This window comes from Diorhabda carinulata, chromosome 10 (genome assembly GCF_026250575.1).
Source record: "Diorhabda carinulata isolate Delta chromosome 10, icDioCari1.1, whole genome shotgun sequence".
Taxonomy (NCBI): Eukaryota; Metazoa; Arthropoda; class Insecta; order Coleoptera; family Chrysomelidae; genus Diorhabda; species Diorhabda carinulata.
Genome location: NC_079469.1, coordinates 14,929,835 through 14,951,272, shown reverse-complemented (window position 1 = coordinate 14,951,272; position 21,438 = coordinate 14,929,835). Strand labels below are relative to the sequence as shown.

The 21,438-nt window shown below is 29.6% G+C and overlaps 5 protein-coding genes across 7 annotated transcripts; 2 read left to right on the top strand and 3 right to left on the bottom strand.

Annotated features, from left to right (window-relative positions):
* Positions 1–179: 179 nt before the first annotated feature.
* LOC130898578 (HSPB1-associated protein 1) lies at positions 180–2,752 on the bottom strand. Of its 2 annotated transcripts, none has more exons than XM_057807972.1 (6): positions 2,406–2,752; positions 2,206–2,342; positions 2,040–2,158; positions 758–879; positions 580–696; positions 180–525 (listed from the first exon to the last, which is right to left on the bottom strand). In XM_057807972.1, the coding sequence occupies exons 1-6, from the start codon at positions 2,724–2,726 to the stop codon at positions 193–195; spliced, it is 1,149 nt and encodes a 382-aa protein (XP_057663955.1). In that variant the 5' UTR covers positions 2,727–2,752; the 3' UTR covers positions 180–192. The 2 variants fall into 2 exon arrangements, with proteins under 2 accessions (XP_057663955.1, XP_057663954.1); XM_057807971.1 differs by having other exon boundaries at positions 2,397–2,743.
* A 273-nt stretch (positions 2,753–3,025) lies between these two features.
* On the top strand, positions 3,026–4,753 carry LOC130898716 (uncharacterized). Its single transcript, XM_057808188.1, has 6 exons — positions 3,026–3,188; positions 3,247–3,602; positions 3,658–3,800; positions 4,090–4,200; positions 4,271–4,438; positions 4,496–4,753. Exons 1-6 carry the CDS (start codon positions 3,067–3,069, stop codon positions 4,649–4,651), a joined length of 1,056 nt encoding a protein of 351 aa, XP_057664171.1. The 5' UTR covers positions 3,026–3,066; the 3' UTR covers positions 4,652–4,753.
* A 552-nt stretch (positions 4,754–5,305) lies between these two features.
* On the bottom strand, positions 5,306–7,014 carry LOC130898717 (myosin-2 essential light chain). Of its 2 annotated transcripts, XM_057808191.1 has the most exons (5): positions 6,779–7,014; positions 6,660–6,687; positions 6,025–6,206; positions 5,821–5,967; positions 5,306–5,664 (listed from the first exon to the last, which is right to left on the bottom strand). In XM_057808191.1, the coding sequence occupies exons 1-5, from the start codon at positions 6,779–6,781 to the stop codon at positions 5,581–5,583; spliced, it is 444 nt and encodes a 147-aa protein (XP_057664174.1). In that variant the 5' UTR covers positions 6,782–7,014; the 3' UTR covers positions 5,306–5,580. The 2 variants fall into 2 exon arrangements, with proteins under 2 accessions (XP_057664174.1, XP_057664172.1); XM_057808189.1 differs by lacking the exons at positions 6,660–6,687; positions 6,779–7,014 and adding an exon at positions 6,260–6,603.
* A 1,139-nt stretch (positions 7,015–8,153) lies between these two features.
* Positions 8,154–16,189, bottom strand: LOC130898519 (ionotropic receptor 75a-like). The gene is made up of 10 exons (XM_057807879.1): positions 16,006–16,189; positions 14,302–14,456; positions 13,890–14,245; positions 13,159–13,334; positions 12,868–13,103; positions 11,427–11,711; positions 11,219–11,375; positions 10,896–11,013; positions 8,318–8,515; positions 8,154–8,250 (listed from the first exon to the last, which is right to left on the bottom strand). Exons 1-10 carry the CDS (start codon positions 16,142–16,144, stop codon positions 8,199–8,201), a joined length of 1,872 nt encoding a protein of 623 aa, XP_057663862.1. The 5' UTR covers positions 16,145–16,189; the 3' UTR covers positions 8,154–8,198.
* A 3,204-nt stretch (positions 16,190–19,393) lies between these two features.
* LOC130898515 (DNA translocase FtsK-like) lies at positions 19,394–20,383 on the top strand. The gene is made up of 3 exons (XM_057807874.1): positions 19,394–19,419; positions 19,598–20,030; positions 20,162–20,383. The coding sequence occupies exons 1-3, from the start codon at positions 19,405–19,407 to the stop codon at positions 20,326–20,328; spliced, it is 615 nt and encodes a 204-aa protein (XP_057663857.1). The 5' UTR covers positions 19,394–19,404; the 3' UTR covers positions 20,329–20,383.
* Positions 20,384–21,438: the final 1,055 nt, after the last annotated feature.

Below are 21,438 nucleotides of genomic sequence, written 5' to 3'. Positions count from 1 at the left end.
ATTCTCTTTATCTATTCAATCGACCCTCGTACATTTCAACTCGAAATAATTTCAAGTTTTTCCGTGAAAAAATATCTAAAAATTTGGAAAACTCGGTTGTATTTAAAATGTAATTAACGCTGTTAATAAAAGGATTCGAAAAATTGTCAGATAATTGGAAAAAAATAATGACTAAAACATATTTTCAAAATTTTATTTTTTCAACAAAATATTCGTAATTAGTTCAATCACTCGAGGATCAGTTATCGCTTCAAATAATTCGACATTATCATCCTTTTTATATACAGGATGTTCTTTCAATTTGGAACCATTAAATCTATCGATTTGTTTATTTAAGAAGAGCGTAAAATCCTCTTTCGACATCACCGGAATAGTGGACACGAAATCGTTTATATCCGTAACGATTTTTTGCGTTTCCCCCCTCTCTTTCGACCCCAAAACGCGTTTAGAAGACAAATTTTCTTTACAAATACGTTTGCATTTATTCAAAATGTCCATTAACGATTCGCTACTTTCCAAAATTACCTAAAAAAACCAGAAAAATTGAAAATATTCCCAAAAAAAAATCTTCAGTCTCACGTCATCCATATTCGGGTTCAAAATAATTCTATTGACGTCATTACTCGATAAGTCGGTGATTTGTTTCGCGAAAAATTGTACAACGGATTCCTTAAAACGTTCTTCGTGATCTTCCACCTGAAATTAAATTTTTTCAACTAATTCTTATCGAATAGAAAATGTTGTACATGTGTTTTACCAGGGGCAGCCAAACGTTAACTGATATACTCGTGGTTAAATTTTCGACGTAATGCCACCATTTATGAGGAACGAACAGAATATCGCCAGGGTTCAATTCGATTTTTCGGCATTTCGATATACCTAGAATCGATTTACGTAAATTAATTATTCTATTAATTCGATTACAATCGATTGTTTATTCACGGAAATCCATATTTCGATTCAAAATTTTTGACATTTTGAAAAATCTTTTCTCCAGAATAATTTATGAAAAAACGCTACGAAATTGTCGGATTATTTAAATCTAAAATGCGATCTACCTCTGTATATAAATAATTCGAGAGAAAAAATTTGATTGAAAATAATAGAAATCTTGAAATGCGATTTACCCTCATACAAAATAATTCGCAAAATTGGAATATTATCGAAAATTATGATAAAATCCGAACAAAATTCTTAAATTCTCGAGAATCTAAAATATCTGTGAAAAAACACCCCACAGAAGAAAATTCGAAAAATCATCTGTCAAATCTAAAATGCAACTAACCCTTGTATATAATAATTCAAATAATTGTTGGAAATTTTGTAAAAATAACTTGGAATCCATTAAATGTCGAAAAATTAATTCTAAAATGCAATCGACCCTGGTACACAATCAGAAAAACTCAATATTTATCTGGAGAAAATTCAAAAAATCCGAGAAAAACTTTTAAATATTACAAAATTCAATGCTCAAGAAATCTCGAAAAAAAAAATGTTAGAATAAAATTCATCTAGGCCTCGTATATATTGCATTATATTTTCCTCGTTTTCTATTCAATCAAACCTCATACTTATTTGGGAGCTGTTCCATTTAACCTTCGTATATATATTTTTATCCTTACTTCTAAAGTGTTTAAACCACGTACATTATTTTCTTATTAAACGACCCTCGTATATATTAACCTATATTATTTTCTCTTTTTAAGCAACCCTCGTACGTATGTTTGTTTTACACTTACTACATATTTATGTGAATTAATTATTCCATTATTTATAAGAAAATCGATATTTTGATTAAAAATTTTGACATATTGAAAAGTCTTCTTTTCCTTCAAATCACCATTACATTTTTCTATACATAGAATTGATTTACATAAATTAATGATTGTAGTACTTCGATTATTTATTCACAGAAATCTTCTTTTTTATTGTTACTAATCTTTTTGATTACCCAATATCACACTATAATATTTATAACTATTGTATCTTACATATGAAGAACAGAATAGATAAAAAAGAAGAATAACCTCAAAATTTACCTTTAAAATCATTCAAATTCGGACTAAAAAAATTTAACTTCGAATAAATACTTGACTCTTCATATGGTATTCTAGAAGGTAGTAAATTTTCTTCTGGTGGAAATAAAACCCATAATTTTCTAAAAGCACTATAAATATAAAAAAAAACAACGAATTTAGTACTTACTTTCCATAAATTTGATACACTAAGTTAAAACCATAACAATCTAAATGACATGGTGTATGTGCACCTTTTGTACCAATCCAAATGGTGCAATCTTCGGGTTTAACGTCCGGAAATCCAATTGTACTCCAATTAATACTCTATAATAAGTTTCACTTAAAAAAATACATCGGAAACGATAAAGAACTAAATACTTGTCTCACTTGTTCAATATTTTTAAACCAACTATTCAAATGTTTGTAATCAAAATATAACCACTCATTTGTATTGTTATTAACGTGATTTAATAAATAATCGAAGTTATTTCTCACTAATTTACAAGTTCTTTCCCACTGCGGTTTTTCTGTCGCTTCAAAAACTCCTAATCGGAACTCTAATTCTTCTTCTTCAAGCACGTTTTTCCAATCTTCCAAAGACCAATTTAATAGGCCCCATTTTAAAACATCAGTTATTAATACAGGTTCGTTTTTATCATGTAAAAACGATTTTAAATCTAATAAAACTTCACTCATTTCGTATAACATTTGATATAACCTCAATTGACAAGTAGATTTATGTCATTTGTCATTATCAACAAAAGTTGTCTCATACTTACGTGATTAGAATCCGCATGTTCGTTATTATTGTGAAAATTACTTTAAAAAAGATATTTTCATTACAGTTATGTTAACAGGAAAATCTAAAGTATAATAATAGGTTTTTTCAATTGTTTATTGTATACAGCACCAATTATATTGATAAAATTACCCCAAACAAAATTACTCGGGTTAATAATTATTTGTAACAGTAAAAAGAACGCTCCTAAGTGTCATTTGTCAATCATGACATTTGAAAGATATGATTTAAATAGGTTAAAAAATAAATATGAGTAGAAATATTCTTTGTCGTGAAACATTTATTTATTTGCACACTACGTATCGTAATTATGCTTCGCATCGTCAACCCGGAAAATTCATGAATAAAGTTTTGAATAACACTAAAAAAAAGTAAGTAAATCATAGTGTTATTTCCCGATAAATTTTCGAAATTCCTGTCTCTTTACAGACGTTTTGGTTACCATGATCCCGTAGTCAAAATTTCAGACACTTTTTCCAAACATAAATCTAGTAAATTAACCACTAACCCGAAACGCGTGGCTGTTTTAAATAAACTTTTCATGAGAAACATCACGGATTTAATGTCTACCGAAACATACGCGTCTCAAGTCCTAGGTTTAGGAATTGAGATAAATCGTGTACAAGTAACATCAGATTTTAAAATATTGAACGTATTTTGGACATCTAGTAACACAGAACAAGACAAAGTGGAAAACATTTTATCGAAAAACGCTGGATTGTTAAGACACGAATTATCGCAATTGAGGTTAATGGGGAACGTCCCTATCATTAAATTCGTTAAAGGTGAAGTGAAATTCGATAAATCAAGAGACAATTTTCATGTTTGTCTCGATTTTAGATAAACATTACGCAAATTTAGTTGAATTGAATAAAAAACTTGCAATTGCTGATTACGGGGATGAAGGTCCTAGTAATATAGATCCTGCTGCTCATTTATTATCAGAATTTGAACTAGCTCTTCCTATAGATAATAATTTAAAGGTAAGAAATACTTTGTTTTCGCTTATATATGAATTCAATGTAATTTCAAACTTTTCTTTATATCAATTCTATGATCAGATTAATTATAAAAGAAGAATATGACAGTTGACATTTATTTTCTGTAAAATTTAATATTTATTTCTTGCATTTTGAACAAATTTCGTAATTTTTTGAGTTTATAACGCGATTTCTCCTATATCTTCACATAATACAGTGTAGGTTGTAATGAAGTGAATAAAATTTGTGTTAAATTCGCGTATTCGTAAAAGAAAATTATTTAATGTTTAAGGAAGAATTAGCTAAATTAGATGAGGAAAGTAATAGTGAAATCAACGATCCGGAATTACCTGTAATGACACACTGCGTGTTCAATTTAAATCACGCGGATATTATGAATAACGTAAGTGGAAAATTGTTTTTTTCAAATTCCTCTCCTTGAAGGGGCGAAAATGTTTTTTTTGTGAATTTAGATAAGAAAGGGGCAAAAGAAACCGAGGAATTTGGACGTTAATGATCGATTAGTTGATGCTGATTGGGCTAGATTTAAATTAGAGCAATATTCGAATACAGAATCTATTGTTTTGGAAAAATCGAAAATTCAAAGGGGAATTTTCAATAAATTTTTACAAGATCGACAGGTGGGTTCGTAATTCGATCGTTTTGGGCTATTTTGTGTGTTTTTTGCATTATTTCAGCTGATTAGAAAGAAATATAAAGAATCGCGATACGACGACTCCGTCCTGGATTATACCGAGGAAAGTAATGAAGGAGAACGAACTTTTGAAATCAAAGAAGCCGAAGATTTTATTATTGAAGATGAAAATAAACCAATTTCTGAAAAAATCGAGTGAATTTTCATAAAAATTGGTGGTTATAACAATTTTTTAAACAAATTAAAAAATTTCCAAAAAAAGTGAAATATATTGAATAAAATTTGAAAAAAATCAAAAGAAGTTTCATTGAAAACCATTTTTCAAAGTATCAGGTGTAAAAAATAGTGAAAATGACGAATTATACAATATACGGGGTGTTTAGGTCAAAATATACATTACTCCTACGTATAAATCAATGAATCACCCTGTATATACGACTTTTTCTTATTACCAACATCGAATCGATTGAAATCTTCATTTGATTAAAAAAAACGCGATTTTGATTGAAACATATGTTTATTTGGGTATAAAAACAGATTCAAAAATATCAAATCCAAAAAAGATCAAAAAACAGAAACTTTTTCATTGAAAACGATTTTTCAACATTTTAAGTACAAAAACAGTTAAAAAAATCAAGTGACATAATGCACAGGGTGTTTATATTGAAATGGACTTTCCGTCTACGTATATTTCAAAACATCACCCTGTATACGTAAATTTTAGTTATCACCCGAATCATTTCGATTCAAATTTCTTACAAAGGAAAAAACTACTAAAGAAACGAACTTTTTTCATATCACACTTTATTTTAGGTATAAAAAAAACAATTTTTGACAAAAAAAAACAAAAACATTAGTGAAACATCCCAATATATTAAATATGGCATACATTTTTACACAAAATCCATCATTATTTATCCAATATTATAAATTAATACTTTAAGATAAAGATATAAAAAAATTAGGGCCAAAAAGGTCGAAATTTTCAGTCTATCAAGTTTTTTTTAAATGCCGTTTTGATCAAATGATTTTTCAAAACAAAAAAAACAGTATTAGTCACGGGATATAAAAAATATGGAATGGAAAATCTACAACGTAAATAATTGAAGAAAAAAAAAACGATTTTCGTCAACCCGACATGATAGCTTTAACGAATTCTTCATAATTCACGTTCCCATGAGAATCTTCGTGCCCCAAAAGCAACTGCTCCACCTAAATAAATCACAAAATTACCCTCTAAATAAAAAATAAATTAATATAACAGCTAGTCCGGTCCTGTTCTATTTTAATTAGTTCTCTTCCTGGACGTTCAAAAATCTCGATGACACACCCTGTATATTAGGTACTAAAAAATTTTAACCTACTAACCTCGTCATCTGTCAATTTCTCCCCCAAAGTGGTCAAAAGGTGGCGAAGTTCGGCGGAACTAATATACCCATTCCCATCTTTATCAAAATGGCGCAACCCTTCGATAAAATCGTCCGCCGTATCAGCACTTCGAGTTTTAGAAATTTGCTACAAGGTTAAATAATGAGAAAAAAACGATAACTACCCCGAAAAAGTCATTTTTACCTGATAAATAGGTAAAAACACTTCAAAAGACACCCTTTCGTCAGGCTTATGCTGGTGGGTATATTTCTTAACGTCAGATTCGGTAGGATTTTGCCCTAATGCTCTTAAAGCATCCCCGATTTGTGCTACGTGAATTTTACCATCCCCCCGGTTATCAAAAAGCTGGAAAGCTTCCTGAAATTCTGTAAAAAAATATAAAAAACTTCTCACCTAATAATTAAAAATAAAAACGAACCTTCAACCGACGTAAGGGTTAATTTCCTTGGAATATCGTATAGATACATCTTTAAACAACACTTAATACTGACTAAGCATAAATAAATTGAAGATTTAAACTTTCAAAATCGTTCCTTTTATGGTAATAAACATAAAACATGAGTCATTTTATATGTGTAATCTACCTCATTCTATGTTTCATAATTTCGTTAAACTATTTTACTATTAAAAATAATTTTATTGGATATAAATTTTGTTTAAAACACTATTTAAAACAACTAAAACAATTATTATCACAAAAAAATTGATGAAAAACAATTAAATGAGAGTAATGATAATACGGAATATCAAAGAAGTACAATATGGGTGACACAAGGTGGGGCAACTTAACCTAGTTTTTTGTAATCGAATGCACTTACCGGCCATCTGGTCTTCGGAATAGTTTGCCTGAAACGAAATAAACATTTTTTATATATACACCGATGTTTTTCCACTAAATAACACGATAAATTTTAACAAAAAAACGGTAATTTCTTACCATATTATCTGTTAACTTAAGCACAACTGTCAAAAATAAATTTCAATTGACGTATACACAAAAAGATAGTTCGCGGTTCTAGCGCTAGAGGTAGATATAAACGTAGACGATGATATAAATAATTGATTGTAGAAAATATATAAAATCGTTTATTAATTATAGTTAAAATACCATAAAAATTTCCATGAAACCCATAAAATATTCGTTATGAATAAACTAGATCATCATATATACATGGATTGAACAAAAATTTTGACTATTTTAATAATAGAGGTATATACAAACATAGACAATTATTAATGAAGTCGTTATACGTGGAATAAATTATTAATTACGGTTGAAATACCATAAAATTTCTATAAAATCCAATAACCATTTACAATATTCGTCATGAATTAACTAAAATTCATTTATACATGGGTTGTAGGAAAATTTCGTCATTTCTAGCACTAAAAGTATATATATATGAATAGACAATTATAATAATAGATAAATATATAAAAAAGTGAAATCGTTCGACGTGGAATGAATAATTAATTATGGTAAAAATAGTGTAAAACTTCCATAAAATCCGTAAACATTTAAAAAAAATTTAGTCCATTCTAAATTTTTATTAAACCTTAAAACTATTTTCGTTAAGAATTGATTAGATCATCATTTATACAAGGGGTGAACGGTAAATGGAATGCTGTTATAGTTTATTTTGCGATATGTTGTATTACAAAGTGATTGGATATTAACTAATTCTATTATGAATTGATCGTAACAAAAAAAAAAAACTAAAGGCGTGCCTTGATATGCAAAATATTATAAACGCCTACGAATCACTTCCTTGGACGTGGAAAAAAAAACGTAAGTGAAACGACATTCGTTACAAGTGGACGACCTCAAATTTCGATTTTGAAACTTCAAATTAAGATTCCTTTCCGAATAACCTTTTTGCAATAAATCTAACGGATTCGTTTAATTTAATACCTCCTTTATATAAGTTTAACTAACGCCTTAACGTAGTGAATACGTGGAAAATTTCTTTTTTATTATACAGTGTATATCGAAAATTAGGTATTGTGAAAGAAGAGCTAAAATCGGCCACCATTTTGATTTTCTTCAGATAAATGTCTGTTTATTATACAGTGTGGGTCAAAAAGGAGATCGTCTAGATTAGTATTGATTTTTAAGGGAACCGTTTTGAAATTCTTCAAATAAATGTCGATTTATTATACAGTGTGTGTCAAAAATTATATAGTTTAGAAAAAGAACCAAAAATAACGATTTTATATTGATTTATTTACTTTCAAGTATCCATATCTAAATGCTTTTTATAACTTTTTATTTATTATACAGGATGTGTCAAAAATGAAATAAAACAACAAATTAATGCTGCTAATTTTTATTCTACGTATATTTTGGTACATTTTCGTTAATATTTGGGATAATTTTTAATCTCGTACGCCTGTTGTTTCAATAGACTCCTGGAAAAAACAATATCGGTGATTCGCGGATTACGATAAAGCTTTTGACGAGGTTAATTAAATTTACCTTTTATGGAAAATTAATTCTAACAACCATATTAATAGTGAGATTATTACACCGACTACTAATACCATGATAGCAGCATAACAATCTACCAAACCGACGTTGATGAAACTCGAATTTCGCGATGTACAAGTCGGTTTTTTAGTATAGATTAAATTTACTTCTCTTGGTTGTAATCCACTTTCCCAGATTTTTCTAAAACTGCGTGTAAAAATAAATCGATTTACGTGGAAAAAACAACCACTCCTTTGGGTATTTGACAGGACTGTCATTGAATTAAATTCGTATCAAAATTGTATGGAAAATTTATAGAATGAACGATTACTCTTTACAGGGGTAGAGCTAAAAGTTCGACGTACCCAATTTCGAGATATAGTAAAATAAATGCTTACTGTTTCAAAATTTTAGATATTTTTTTGCTTCCTTGACGATCATTTTGATTCTACGGGGGCAGTACGAAAAATTTAATGTATCCAACTTGGAGCTACATCAAAATCAGCACAAAAATGCAGCTTATATAAACAAATGGCAATTCTTTCGAGGTATTGGTTTTTTTTTGGTAACAATAACAATGATTTTGAGTCTACAGGGGTTCTACAGAAAATTTGACGTACCCAATCCCGAATTATAGTAAAATCAAATTGAAAAAAACGTTTTTGTAAACAAATGCCCACTTTTTTTCAAAATTTTGGTCATTTTCTGGTACCAGTAGACTGATTTGGATTCTACGGGGACGTTACGAAAAATTTGCCGCACTCAATTTGAAGTTGTAGTGAAATCAATTCAAAAAAGGAGATTTACGTTAACAAATGCTCACTTTTTCAAAATTTTACATATTTTTTGGTTCCTTGACGATAATTTCGATTCTACGGGGGCAGTACGAAAAATTTAATGTATCCAACTTGGAGCTACATCAAAATGAAGTCGAAAAGGCAGCTTATATAAACAAATGGCAATTCTTTCGAGGTATTGTTTTTTTTTTTGGTAACAATAACAATGATTTTGAGTCTACAGGGGTTCTACAGAAAATTTGACGTACCCAATCCCGAATTATAGTAAAATCAAATTGAAAAAAACGTTTTTGTAAACAAATGCCCACTTTTTTTCAAAATTTTGGTCATTTTCTGGTACCAGTAGACTGATTTGGATTCTACGGGGGCGTTACGAAAAATTTGCCGCACTCAATTTGAAGTTGTAGTGAAATCAATTCAAAAAAGGAGATTTACGTTAACAAGTGCTCACATTTTCAAAATTTTACATATTTTTTGGTTCCTTGACAATAATTTCGATTCTACGGGGGCAGTACGAAAAATTTAATGTATCCAACTTGGAGCTACATCAAAATGAAGTCGAAAAGGCAGCTTATATAAACAAATGGCAATTCTTTCGAGGTATTGTTTTTTTTTTGGTAACAATAACAATGATTTTGAGTCTACAGGGGTTCTACAGAAAATTTGACGTACCCAATCCCGAATTATAGTAAAATCAAATTGAAAAAAACGTTTTTGTAAACAAATGCCCTTTTTTTTTCAAAAATTTGGTCATTTTCTGGTACCAATAGACTAATTTGGATTCTACGGGGGCATTATGAAAAATTTGCCGCACTCAATTTGAAGTTGTAGTGAAATCAATTCAAAAAAGGAGATTTACGTTAACAAATGCTCACTTTTTAAAAATTTTACATATTTTTTGGTTCCTTGACGATAATTTCGATTCTACGGGGGCAGTACGAAAAATTTAATGTATCCAACTTGGAGCTACATCAAAATGAAGTCGAAAAGGCAGCTTATATAAACAAATGGCAATTCTTTCGAGGTATTGGTTTTTTTTGGTAACAATAACAATGATTTTGAGTCTACAGGGGTTCTACAGAAAATTTGACGTACCCAATCCCGAATTATAGTAAAATCAAATTGAAAAAAACGTTTTTGTAAACAAATGCCCATTTTTTTTCAAAAATTTGGTCATTTTCTGGTACCAATCGACTAATTTGGATTCTACGGGGGCATTATGAAAAATTTGCCGCACTCAATTTGAAGTTGTAGTGAAATCAATTCAAAAAAGGAGATTTACGTTAACAAATGCTCACTTTTTCAAAATTTCACATATTTTTTGGTTCCTTGACGATAATTTTGATTCTACGGGGGCAGTACGAAAAATTTAATGTATCCAACTTGGAGCTACATCAAAATCAGCACAAAAATGCAGCTTATATAAACAAATGGCAATTCTTTCGAGGTATTGTTTTTTTTTTTGGTAACAATAACAATGATTTTGAGTCTACAGGGGTTCTACAGAAAATTTGACGTACCCAATCCCGAATTGTAGTAAAATCAACTTGAAAAAAACGTTTTTGTAAACAAATGCCCATTTTTTTTCAAAATTTTGGTCATTTTCTGGTACCTGCAGACTAATTTGGATTCTACGGGGGTAGTACGAAATATTTGACGTACCTTATTGCAAATTATAACGAAATTATCTGTTAGAGACGATTATGTAAACAAATATTGAGGTAATAGTCGTTTTTTGATCCGCTTCGAGAGTTAAAAATATACGAGAGTGGTAAAAAAAGTTTCATTACCCGATTTTGAACAGTTTTCTGTAAGGTGAATTTTTTTGTATCGCTATATGCGGATCGGTAAAATCGTAATACTGAATTTCTTGCAAATCGCATTTTTCATATTCCTGGTAAATTTCCCCTGAAATAAATGGGAATAAATCGCATTCGAAACACCAAGAAATTTCAATAGCACGTAAATTTTCAATATAGAAGCGCTGTTGCCACATCTTCGTAATCCAAATCGTTAAAATTAGGATTTTAACTTAATGGTACACGAAATTGGGAAAACAGTAGAAGAAAAACAGCAATTATTGAAGTAAAAACTACTTTCTCAATTTACTTACCTATTACTTTATATCCAACGCCGGTTTCCATGTGAAAAGCGAACAACCCTTCTCGAATTTTCCTCACCCCTTCCTCCAACGGCATAAAATGATCTTTTTGACCTCGAGGCGCGACTTTCTGTTCGTAGATGGCTCTGCGTACGGCCCCTTTAGCTTTCTACGAACCAAATTTCACCATATATACGAGGTGAAGTATATAAAAACTCACCGGGAAATAGTGTCTGTTATAGACTGTATCAAATACTCCAATTTGCAACCTAGATTTCAGCAGATCTTCCAAAGTACGTACACCCGTTGAAGACGATTGCAATAGAGCCACTATATTTGCCGAATATGACGTATAAAGAAACATCAATGAAATAAACAACAATATAGTTGTGATTCTACCCGGTATACTAGTCGGTATGACCGTAGAACTCTGTTGACAAACCGCTCCGAACGATATCAGAGCAACTTCTACTTGATCGACTTTCTGCAACGCGTACGAAGTTTCCTAGGAACGTAAATAAGCATAGAAATTATTTATCGTCATAAAATTCCCTCTAATAAGATCCCTATTCAACGGTACCGAATTTAAGGTAATCCTTTCTGCCATTTTTGAGTTATTAATCCCGAAAGCCCCCTCCATATTTACCCAAAAATGTTGTAAATCGAACCGCCCTCGTATAATAATTTTCGTAAAAAACGTGGCGAAAAATAATACCGAAAGTTTGGTAATCGAATCGCCCTCGTATAATAATTATCGTCAGAAACGTGGCGAAAAATAACGTACCGAAAGTTTGGGAATCGAATCGCCCTCGTATAATAATTATCGTCAGAAACGTGGCAAAAAATAACGTACGGAAAGTTTGAGAATCGAATCGCCCTCGTATAATAATTATCGTCAGAAACGTGGCAAAAAATAACGTACGGAAAGTTTGAGAATCGAATCGCCCTCGTATAATAATTATCGTCAGAAACGTGGCAAAAAATAACGTACCGAAAGTTTGGGAATCGAATCGCCCTCGTATAATAATTATCGTCAGAAACGTGGCAAAAAATAACGTACGGAAAGTTTGAGAATCGAATCGCCCTCGTATAATAATTATCGTCAGAAACGTGGCGAAAAATAACGTACCGAAGGTTTGAGAATCGAATCGCCCTCGTATAATAATTATCGTCAGAAACGTGGCGAAAAATAACGTACCGAAGGTTTGAGAATCGAATCGCTCTCGTATAATAATTATCGTCAGAAACGTGGCACAAAGTAACGTACCGAAATTTTGACAATCGAACCACCCTCGTAGAACACTTATCTTATTTAAAACAATATAAATTAGGATGTAGCAATGTATCTTATTTCAAAAATAAACTATTATTTCACTTATTTGCCGACCCTGTATGATGTTCAAAGCGAAAAAAACATTAAGATAATCAATTTATAGTTATAATAATAAGAAATACAAAAAAAGCATTTAGAATTAAAAGTAAAAAAAAACGCCATTATTTTATGAGAGGTTTAGAGTTAATACGAACGTAGGCAACACTGCGTTTTTGACCTCGTCACCTACTACCGACGACCCATAGTTCATTATCTATCGTATAGATGGCGACACCGATTTAATTTAAATTAACAAATAATTATTATAATAAATACACAAATATCTCACGTTTTCTGATTTTTTTTTATAAATTTCCCATTTCAATATATAATTAATTAATAATCCAATCAGGATTACGAGGAAAAATGTTGATATCCAAACTTGTCTATCGAAGGGTAAAGTGAACACGTTGGTAACGTAGGACAATTTAGGGGCTCTGAAAACAAATTTTGATTTCGTTGGTGTTACCATTGCAATGTATTCAATAACATCCAAACGATCTGCCACAAAAAATAAAGCAGTTCCTGAAAATAGAATCGATATTTTCCTCATTTTTTTCTCATCTAAATGATTTTCTACCTCCTATATCAGCCTCTTTTCTTTCTAAACACCCCAGCATTCCATTCCAATGGGAATCGTTCATTTTATACCCCCACGATGATACAAAACTGAAGTTAAGGGTAGCGTTTACAATATCCCCAAGGTGATTTACTAAGACGAAATCGACTTTGGTTATACTGTCAATATGTTTGTCCCTAAAAATATGTTTCAAAATATTGATAGCAACGGTTGATACAATCAGATTTGGATTAATCTACGTAAACAAATTATTAAAACTTTTATTGTACCCATGTATATTTGGTCTTGTTACAAGTAGCTAAGTAGCACTGTTGCCAAGCTTCAAAATATTGTGAATAATTAAGTATTACCCACATAACTTTAATTTTTTTGTATTAAATTAATTTTAACAATATATCACCAGTTACTAAAACGTTCTAAGATCTTAGAAAATTGAAAATTAGTTAAAAATAATCTGTAAATACTTTTTGAAATATCAAATTTCAATGCTTATGATATAACCTCTATCCATATCATTTTATCTATGATCAAAGTTTTTAACTAGCGACCACGAGTCGACACTGTTGCCAAGTTACCTACAAAGTATTTCGTATGTAATTTTTCGTTTTAAACTTAGGAAACTTTAGAATATAACGTAATTGAAAATGAAATATTCAACAGATCTAATACAAAAATGCTTGTTTTAGTAATACGAGGGAGAATCAATAAATAATTAAGCTATAGATACAAACCTTTTATCAGTTAAATGATTTAAAGTGTCATTATTTGTGACTACTACGCACGTATTTAGTGTAGCTCCTTTCATATCCCCTCTTCTTCTTACAGCTATTTTTTCCATATCGAGATCGTTATAACCGCCATTTTTAGTCCAGTAACCGGCGTTTTCGATTTCTATTGGATAATTTGATCGATATTTGAATATTTTTGTGACTGCAACAGTGTCGTTGTGTAGATTTTGGCACAACGTGACGTCACTATCGATTAAAATATCCAAATTTTTGAAATTTTTTTCTATAGTCTCATTCAAAGGTTTAGAATGGAATATTAACCATTTATAAGGGGAGGCGAAATAATTAAGTTGATTAGACTGAAAGAAAAATTCATTTTGATGATTTTTGTTAAAAAATTATAGTTTTTACTCACTTTTTGTAAAAATTCAGTGGAATTTTCACATTCTAAATTTAATATAAAAAGATTTTTATTCGTAGGATTCACGTGAGACAAAAATACAGGATTTACTTTCAATATACGAGCGTACAGATTTAGTTCACTTAATTGTTTGAATAAACTTAATGATTCTGAAAAAAATTTATTTTACTGAAAAAAATCACCAAGTGGCAACGCTGCTTAAATTAGCAATAGAATGAAAGAACCTAACTTACTCGTTTTGACATTTTATCTAACGAGGCAAATATATAATGGAAAAGAAGAAGAACCTACCTCTTATATTACAAGAAAATTGATTAATTGTTTTTATTTTATATAAATTAATAAAATTTATTGCAACATTAATAAACGTACAGTTACTTATAACTACCAAACAGAGTAAAATAAATATTATTTTCATTATTAGAAGTTTCTTATGTCGATAACCAAACTGATATAAAAAGTTCAATACAAATATTTATACTTTGACTGGAAGTTATTTTTTTCTCATAATTATACGTACTGGATGCACTTTTTCAAAACTAAATTATACGATAGTGCATTGAGTACAGAAATCGAAAAAAATTTGAATATTAAATTCGACTGTTCAAACAATTCATTCCAACAAAAAGAAATTTAATAATAGTCCAGTCAATTTATACATTCAATGGAATACAAATTCGTAAGTTCGCAATAGAAATCTAGTGGGAAGTTCGCAACACAATTATATAAATATTGAAACTAAATGATCGACTTAGTACATACAAAAATTTTTATTTAAGGTCTAAAGTCTTAAAAATAAGTTTTTTACATTTTTCAGAAAAACAGTACGTCCTATCGATAAATTGTTAAGACAAAAATTATAGATCCTATTTTTATCTATAAAAATCGTTCCATTACTTTTTTTCTTAAGATGCATCGTTTCTGAGATATAGCGATCTAAAAATAGAAAAAGTCATAATCTCCATGTTATGCCCAGTTTTCCACGTGAGATACTATATAAGTGAAACTAAAGTGAAAAATAGTTCCAATATATCAAATTCCAGCCTCAGTTCTTTGGATTCCATTGATAAACAAGGTGAAATTGGAGATTACAACTTTTATCGACTTTTAAATCGCTATATCTCAGAAACAGTATGTTGTAAAAATAAGTATTATAACATTTCATATAGATAATCGAGTGATCTACAATTTTTGTCCTATGTAATTTTATTATAAAACTCATCATTTTGCTGAAAAAAGCCAAATACTCATTTTTGAGATCCAGAGAAAAAATTTTGCTTGTACAGAATCAATGAGTACATATTGTATATCCAATATATATAAATTTATAGAAGTTTTTTCAATATTTGTTGCAAATTTTACCTTTTTACTAATTTCTTTAGTCTCACTCCTACTTTATGCACTAATTTGACTGGACTATAAGCTAGAAATAGAAAAAATACGAATAAAAGCAGTTGTTTTTTCATTTGATAGATAGTGTGTATTTGAAATGCTAATCGATTATTTTGATTTCATATTTCAGTTTATCGAAAACTATATTTATTATAAAAAATAAAATTTCGTTACAATTATTATAAAAAGAACGCCGAGCAACGTTGGGATAAAACCAGTACCTCAACAACAAAGAAAAAAAATATCGTGCGGCTAACAACAGACAGAGAAAGTGATATACAGACATTCCCCTTCGTTACTACTTACTTTTATAATTACACGTATACTCAGTTATCATTATTCTATCTGTTGGTAACAAAAAATTCTTTAAAAATATTGAAATTGATGATAAACAATCAACATTAACTATTGATAATAACATAAAACTATATACAGTAAATTTCATTTTGAAATTATATCGTCTGATGCGAAACGAAACATTTTATCAACTAGTTTACTCAAGAAACGTAATTTGTAGAACATAACCTAAAATTTCTTGTTGATTTAACGTTAAAAATTAGTATGAGAAATACAAAAGCTGATAGTAGTTGAATATACAGGGTATGGTTTCGGATTTGTATAAATTTAAACGAATAAATAGGAGCGGCATCAATGTCATTTCCAACACTTAAAAAAAAACTTTAGTATAATAAATTATAGTACTTGTAATTAATTACCACCAAAAAAACGTGATTCAATTATTAAACTATTAATTAGAATAGTGGGTTATGTATGAAACGTCATTAATTCGTTTTGGAAATGTAAATAAAAAACAGGGCCGGACTAGCTCAGATGTTTACGAAATGTTACCACCATATATGGTAAATTAATTGGTTTTTATATCAATTGTATATAGTATCGCAAGTTTAAACATCATATTAGAATTTACAAAAAAATTTCTCTGTTTAAAAATATTATAACCTTCAACTTAGTAGATTTCTAGTTTTAAAATAGATTAAATCGAATTTTAAGTCATTTTTTAAGCATTTTTAGGTGATTAAGTCACTATTATTGAAAAACTTCTCGATTACAATGTAAAAGTCTCCGGAAATTTACAGTAAACTTATAATTACAAGTGAAAACCATAAATACTGAATTAAGCATAGTTTTATGGTGTTATCTTACTTCAAATAGTGAAAGAATGAATAAAAACCATCTAGTTACAACAAAAGCATTCGATTTTGCTAAAAAAATGTAATTTCGTCTCTCAAAGTATTAAACAGATGCCAATAAACTTTTCTCAGTGTAGTTAAATACCAGTGTGTAAATATGTGTATTTCAAGTATAAATCGAATGTGCTAAACCGGTTGATATAAGGAAATGAAACCTCTACAACAAGTATAGAAATATATCAAGGACAAGGTGATCCTATCGTGGGAGAAGTTGTTTGCAACTGTGCCCTAAAAACCGTACATAATACGATTTGATATTTATAGAACAATACATTCAATTCACCTCAAAAACATAACGAATTTACCACGTAATTATATACTAGATTGTTATACGTTAAATTTCCTATGGTATTATTGTAATTTTTTTGTAAAATTTTCCACATAAATCGAAGATAATTTATATTAAAACAATTTCGTAATTCAACGTTTGACGCCATCTTGGACTTATATACTATTTCCCTGATGTAATAATTTTTTCAAGATATTAAAATTGGCGTTAATTACTTTTTTTATTCTATTTTGATCTATATTATCTTTAGTATTTTATATAATTCTTATTATTTTTTCTATATTTTTTTTATTTATCTCTTTTGCACGTCAATCTCGCTTTATCTAATATGACCTTGTGTGTTTAGCGGTAACGGACCAGCTGATTTTTATCTATTATACGTTGTTGCCGAATTTATTGTTTTAAAATCGTTGATATTTCGATGGTAAAATTTATTAAATTTCACATATTTTTAACAAAAAACGTATTCAATAAAAAGAATGTTATGAAATAGTCTTAAGTTTGTCAAAATTCTCGCCATTACGTAACAGAGAATTATAATTATAAAATTCGTTAATAGATACCAGGTCTATATGATAAAGAGGGTAAATTCTAGAAGGTTCCTTTAGTTATTTAGTTAACTGCACCTTCAATGCACTCATTGACCTTTCAGGTTAATAATCGGTCACCAACAGAACACGACAACAACAAGCTTTAACCTTTTCTTTTGTATTTCCTCGTATTAAATTCTTATAGCATTACAAAATAATCTATATTTAACTATTGAAATAAATAAAACGAATTTCTGTAATAAAAATATTACATAGACAAGAATTTCTATAATTCTAATAGAAATAAAAAGTAGTATATATACACAGTTGCCATATTTATTCGACTTATAGTAATAACAATTGCATTTAATTAATTATACAGCAAGTTCTTTGTCTGTAATAATTAATCACATTTAGTTGATACCTGGCAACGTTGTAATGAAACGTTAATTAGGTCATTTGAATATTGTTAAAAAGTTACCTAATAGAAAAAAAAATAATAATTAGATCACGTACGAAATTAAGAAGAATAAAAGTATTAAAAAGTAAAATTAGTAGACTGAAACTTAGATACCACATTTCATGTAATAAGATATATTTTAATATTTTTTTTTATATAAAAGTTATTTAAGGTTATGAAACGAAAAAAATTATTGAAATTAATAAAAACCAAATATACAGTGGATGTTAAAACTATTCATATTATTCTACAATAATAATTTTTGTTAATATTAATTTGACAGATGACGTTTCTTCAGGTATGTTCGATTTTGTTTCATTTTATTTGTTAAAACGATATCAAATATTGTTACAAGGAGGTTTGCGTCTAAAATGAAAAAAAAAACGTTAGAATTAATTAAAACCGTATATACAGTGAATGTTTGAATGAAATCTTGACGTTTTAGGTGCATTATATAATCAGTTACTATATATACAGTGTATGTTGAAATTAAATATATCATTTATATTATGTGATTGAATTTTGTTTGATGCTAAACTAATAGATTCACAACATGGCGGCTAAGTAAAAACATTTTAATTAGGGGATTGTAATAAATGTTTGTGGCGTATATATATGTATATGAATATACAGAGTGGGTTTAAATTAAATTTATATGGATATAATTGGAAATAAGATGATTTTTATATTATAATTTTCGGTGTTGAATTGACAGATGACGTTTAACGTTATTTACGAACTCTGAACATCACTTTCTGCTTCTTTTTTTAATATTTTAATACCATCACTTGTCTATGAAACTTGTTTACAGTAAAAACACGTAACAAAAAAAATGTACGAGGTTAATCTACGTGTTAAAATGTTTTTTCTTCGAATTTTGTTATTCGGTTCACAAAATGGCGGTAAAAACTTTTTAATATCATTCATATGACGTTTCGGATTAATCTCGCAGTCATCATCGAGTTAATTACGTACGAAAAACTGAATATTTCAATCAAAAACTAAATATTTTCCGTGTCCATTATAATTTCACGTTTCCCCTCGTATAAAAACTATAAAAAACGAACGTAAGTTAAAAGGGTTGCGTCGAGTCCGTCAATGGGAACGTGAAGAAAGATTTCTGTAAGTTCATGGATAAACAAGGCGTGGTGTCGGTATAAATTCAAAATATTTTCGGCTGATATTCATATTGTGATATCGAACAAGCCAAACAACATGTCATTGAAATTGGTAAGACCCAATTTATTTAATCGAGCTCGAAATAAATGATATTTATTTGCAAAAAACGACGTAGCATAATATTTTTTCACTATACGTTGTTATTTTATGATTTTTACTATACAGGAAGTGTCATAAATTACAACATCCGTTCTCGATTTTAAAATTAAAAAAAAAAAATTGTTTGCAGGTCTTAATATCTTCTTTTTTCGCTGTAACTTTGGCAGCCTACAACGGCCCTTTAGCAGGAGGTCAACCAGCTGCACTATATCCAGCAGGAATCGATCCTAAAGCGTGTCCCAATTTCCCAGATTGTTCTAATCCGGCTGTTGCCGTTAACCAAGTACCGGAACAACCCCAATATCAACAACCCCAATATCAACAACCCCAATATCAACAACCCCAATATCAACAACCCCAATATCAACAACCTCAATATCAACAACCTCAATATCAACAACCTCAGTATCAACAACCTCAATATCAACCTCAACAATATACTCAGTCACAAAAACCTCAATATTCAGCTGAGATTCAAAATGCTTTGAATCGTGGCGAGTATATTGGGGATGGAGACTACCACGATGAAGGTCTTGCCGAGGCTCTAGCTCCAGGATATGCCTGTAAGTCATTAAACACACTGTATATAAGAAAAAAACGGTTTTTATGTGATTTTAAATAAATACGTTGTGCTGATGAGGTGCAATAATACCAAAACCGGTCAATACTTTATATGATAAACGATTTATTTCAGCTGTACCACAACAAAGGGTTTATAATCCATCTCCAGCCGTGTCTCAGTATAACCCAGCCGTTTATAATCAAGCTCAGTACAGTCAAGCCGGTGCGCACGCTCAGCCTGCCCAAATTCCAGCCGGCGTCGATGCCAGATCGTGTCCTAATTATCCTTTCTGTGCTTAGTGATATTATAAATATGTAATTTATTTATATGATTTTAATAAAGTGTCTAATTTGACGGATTTGTTTTTTGTTATTGGGATTTTGTACGACGTTTTGGGTTGCAATGGAAAAGAAGACGGAAATGTGACATTTATTAGCTTGTTTTTGAAAAATTTACAAAAATATACGCGAAAAAAATATTATAAAGGAAGTTATAGGGAAAAAATTAAATACTAGGTGTATTCGTAGGAAAATCGACGTTCGAAACTCGATGGAAAGTGAACTTACTCTCTTTTGATGTTTTATTCAACAAAGTTCGCTCTCGGAAAACCGATAAAAAGATTCGAAAAGTTTGTACATAGAAAAGTCGATATTACTTTGAACAGTCCTCGTATATGTTTACTGACCATTTATAATTCAAATTATATTGATGTTTCTATGAATAATGTTGATTATAATTGTCTATGGACCTTATCTCAAGTAAAAACATACAACAATAATAATGTACGAGGTTTATCTATTAGTTAAATGGTTTTTTCTTCGAAATTATTCATTTGAATCCCATTTTCTTACTAATTCTGTCGAAAATATCAATTTCCGCTTCTTTTTTAATAGTATCATTTGTCTATGAACTTTATTCCGTGTAAAAAACGTAACGATAGAAATGTACGAGGTTAATCTGCTTGTTAAATGGTTTTTTCTTCGAAATTATTCATTTGAATCCCATTTTCGTACTAATTCTGTTGAAAACATCAATTTCCGCTTCTTTTTTAATAGTATCATTTGTCTATGAACTTTATTCCGTGTAAAAAACGTAACGATAGAAATGTACGAGGTTAATCTGCTTGTTAAATGGTTTTTTCTTCGAAATTATTCATTTGAATCCCATTTTCTTACTAATTCTGTTGAAAACATCAATTTCCGCTTCTTTTTTAACAGTATCATTTGTCTATGAGCTTTATTCCGTGTAAAAAACGTAACGATAGAAATGTACGAGGTTAATCTGCTGGTTAAATGTTTTTTTCTTCGAAATTATTCATTTGAATCCCATTTTCTTACTAATTCTGTCGAAAATATCAATTTCCGCTTCTTTTTTAATAGTATCATTTGTCTATGAACTTTATTCCGTGT

Coding starts and splice junctions, on each gene's coding strand:
- LOC130898578 (XM_057807971.1), bottom strand. CDS start 2,726: ATGTTATACGAAATGAGTGAAGTTTTATTAGATTTAAAATCGTTTTTA. Junction 697..757: donor TTAACGTTTGGCTGCCCCTG/GTAAAACACATG, acceptor ATTTAATTTCAG/GTGGAAGATCACGAAGAACG. Junction 526..579: donor TGAACCCGAATATGGATGAC/GTGAGACTGAAG, acceptor TGGTTTTTTTAG/GTAATTTTGGAAAGTAGCGA.
- LOC130898716 (XM_057808188.1), top strand. CDS start 3,067: ATGAGTAGAAATATTCTTTGTCGTGAAACATTTATTTATTTGCACACT. Junction 3,189..3,246: donor TTGAATAACACTAAAAAAAA/GTAAGTAAATCA, acceptor GTCTCTTTACAG/ACGTTTTGGTTACCATGATC. Junction 4,439..4,495: donor AATTTTTACAAGATCGACAG/GTGGGTTCGTAA, acceptor GCATTATTTCAG/CTGATTAGAAAGAAATATAA.
- LOC130898717 (XM_057808189.1), bottom strand. CDS start 6,308: ATGTATCTATACGATATTCCAAGGAAATTAACCCTTACGTCGGTTGAA. Junction 6,207..6,259: donor AACCCTTACGTCGGTTGAAG/GTTCGTTTTTAT, acceptor ATTTTTTTACAG/AATTTCAGGAAGCTTTCCAG. Junction 5,665..5,820: donor AGAAATTGACAGATGACGAG/GTTAGTAGGTTA, acceptor TGATTTATTTAG/GTGGAGCAGTTGCTTTTGGG.
- LOC130898519 (XM_057807879.1), bottom strand. CDS start 16,144: ATGAAATTTACTGTATATAGTTTTATGTTATTATCAATAGTTAATGTT. Junction 11,712..12,867: donor ATAAAAAAAAATCAGAAAAC/GTGAGATATTTG, acceptor TTACGTTCCTAG/GAAACTTCGTACGCGTTGCA. Junction 8,516..10,895: donor AGAAAACTGTTCAAAATCGG/GTAATGAAACTT, acceptor TTTTACACGCAG/TTTTAGAAAAATCTGGGAAA.
- LOC130898515 (XM_057807874.1), top strand. Junction 20,031..20,161: donor TCTAGCTCCAGGATATGCCT/GTAAGTCATTAA, acceptor GATTTATTTCAG/CTGTACCACAACAAAGGGTT.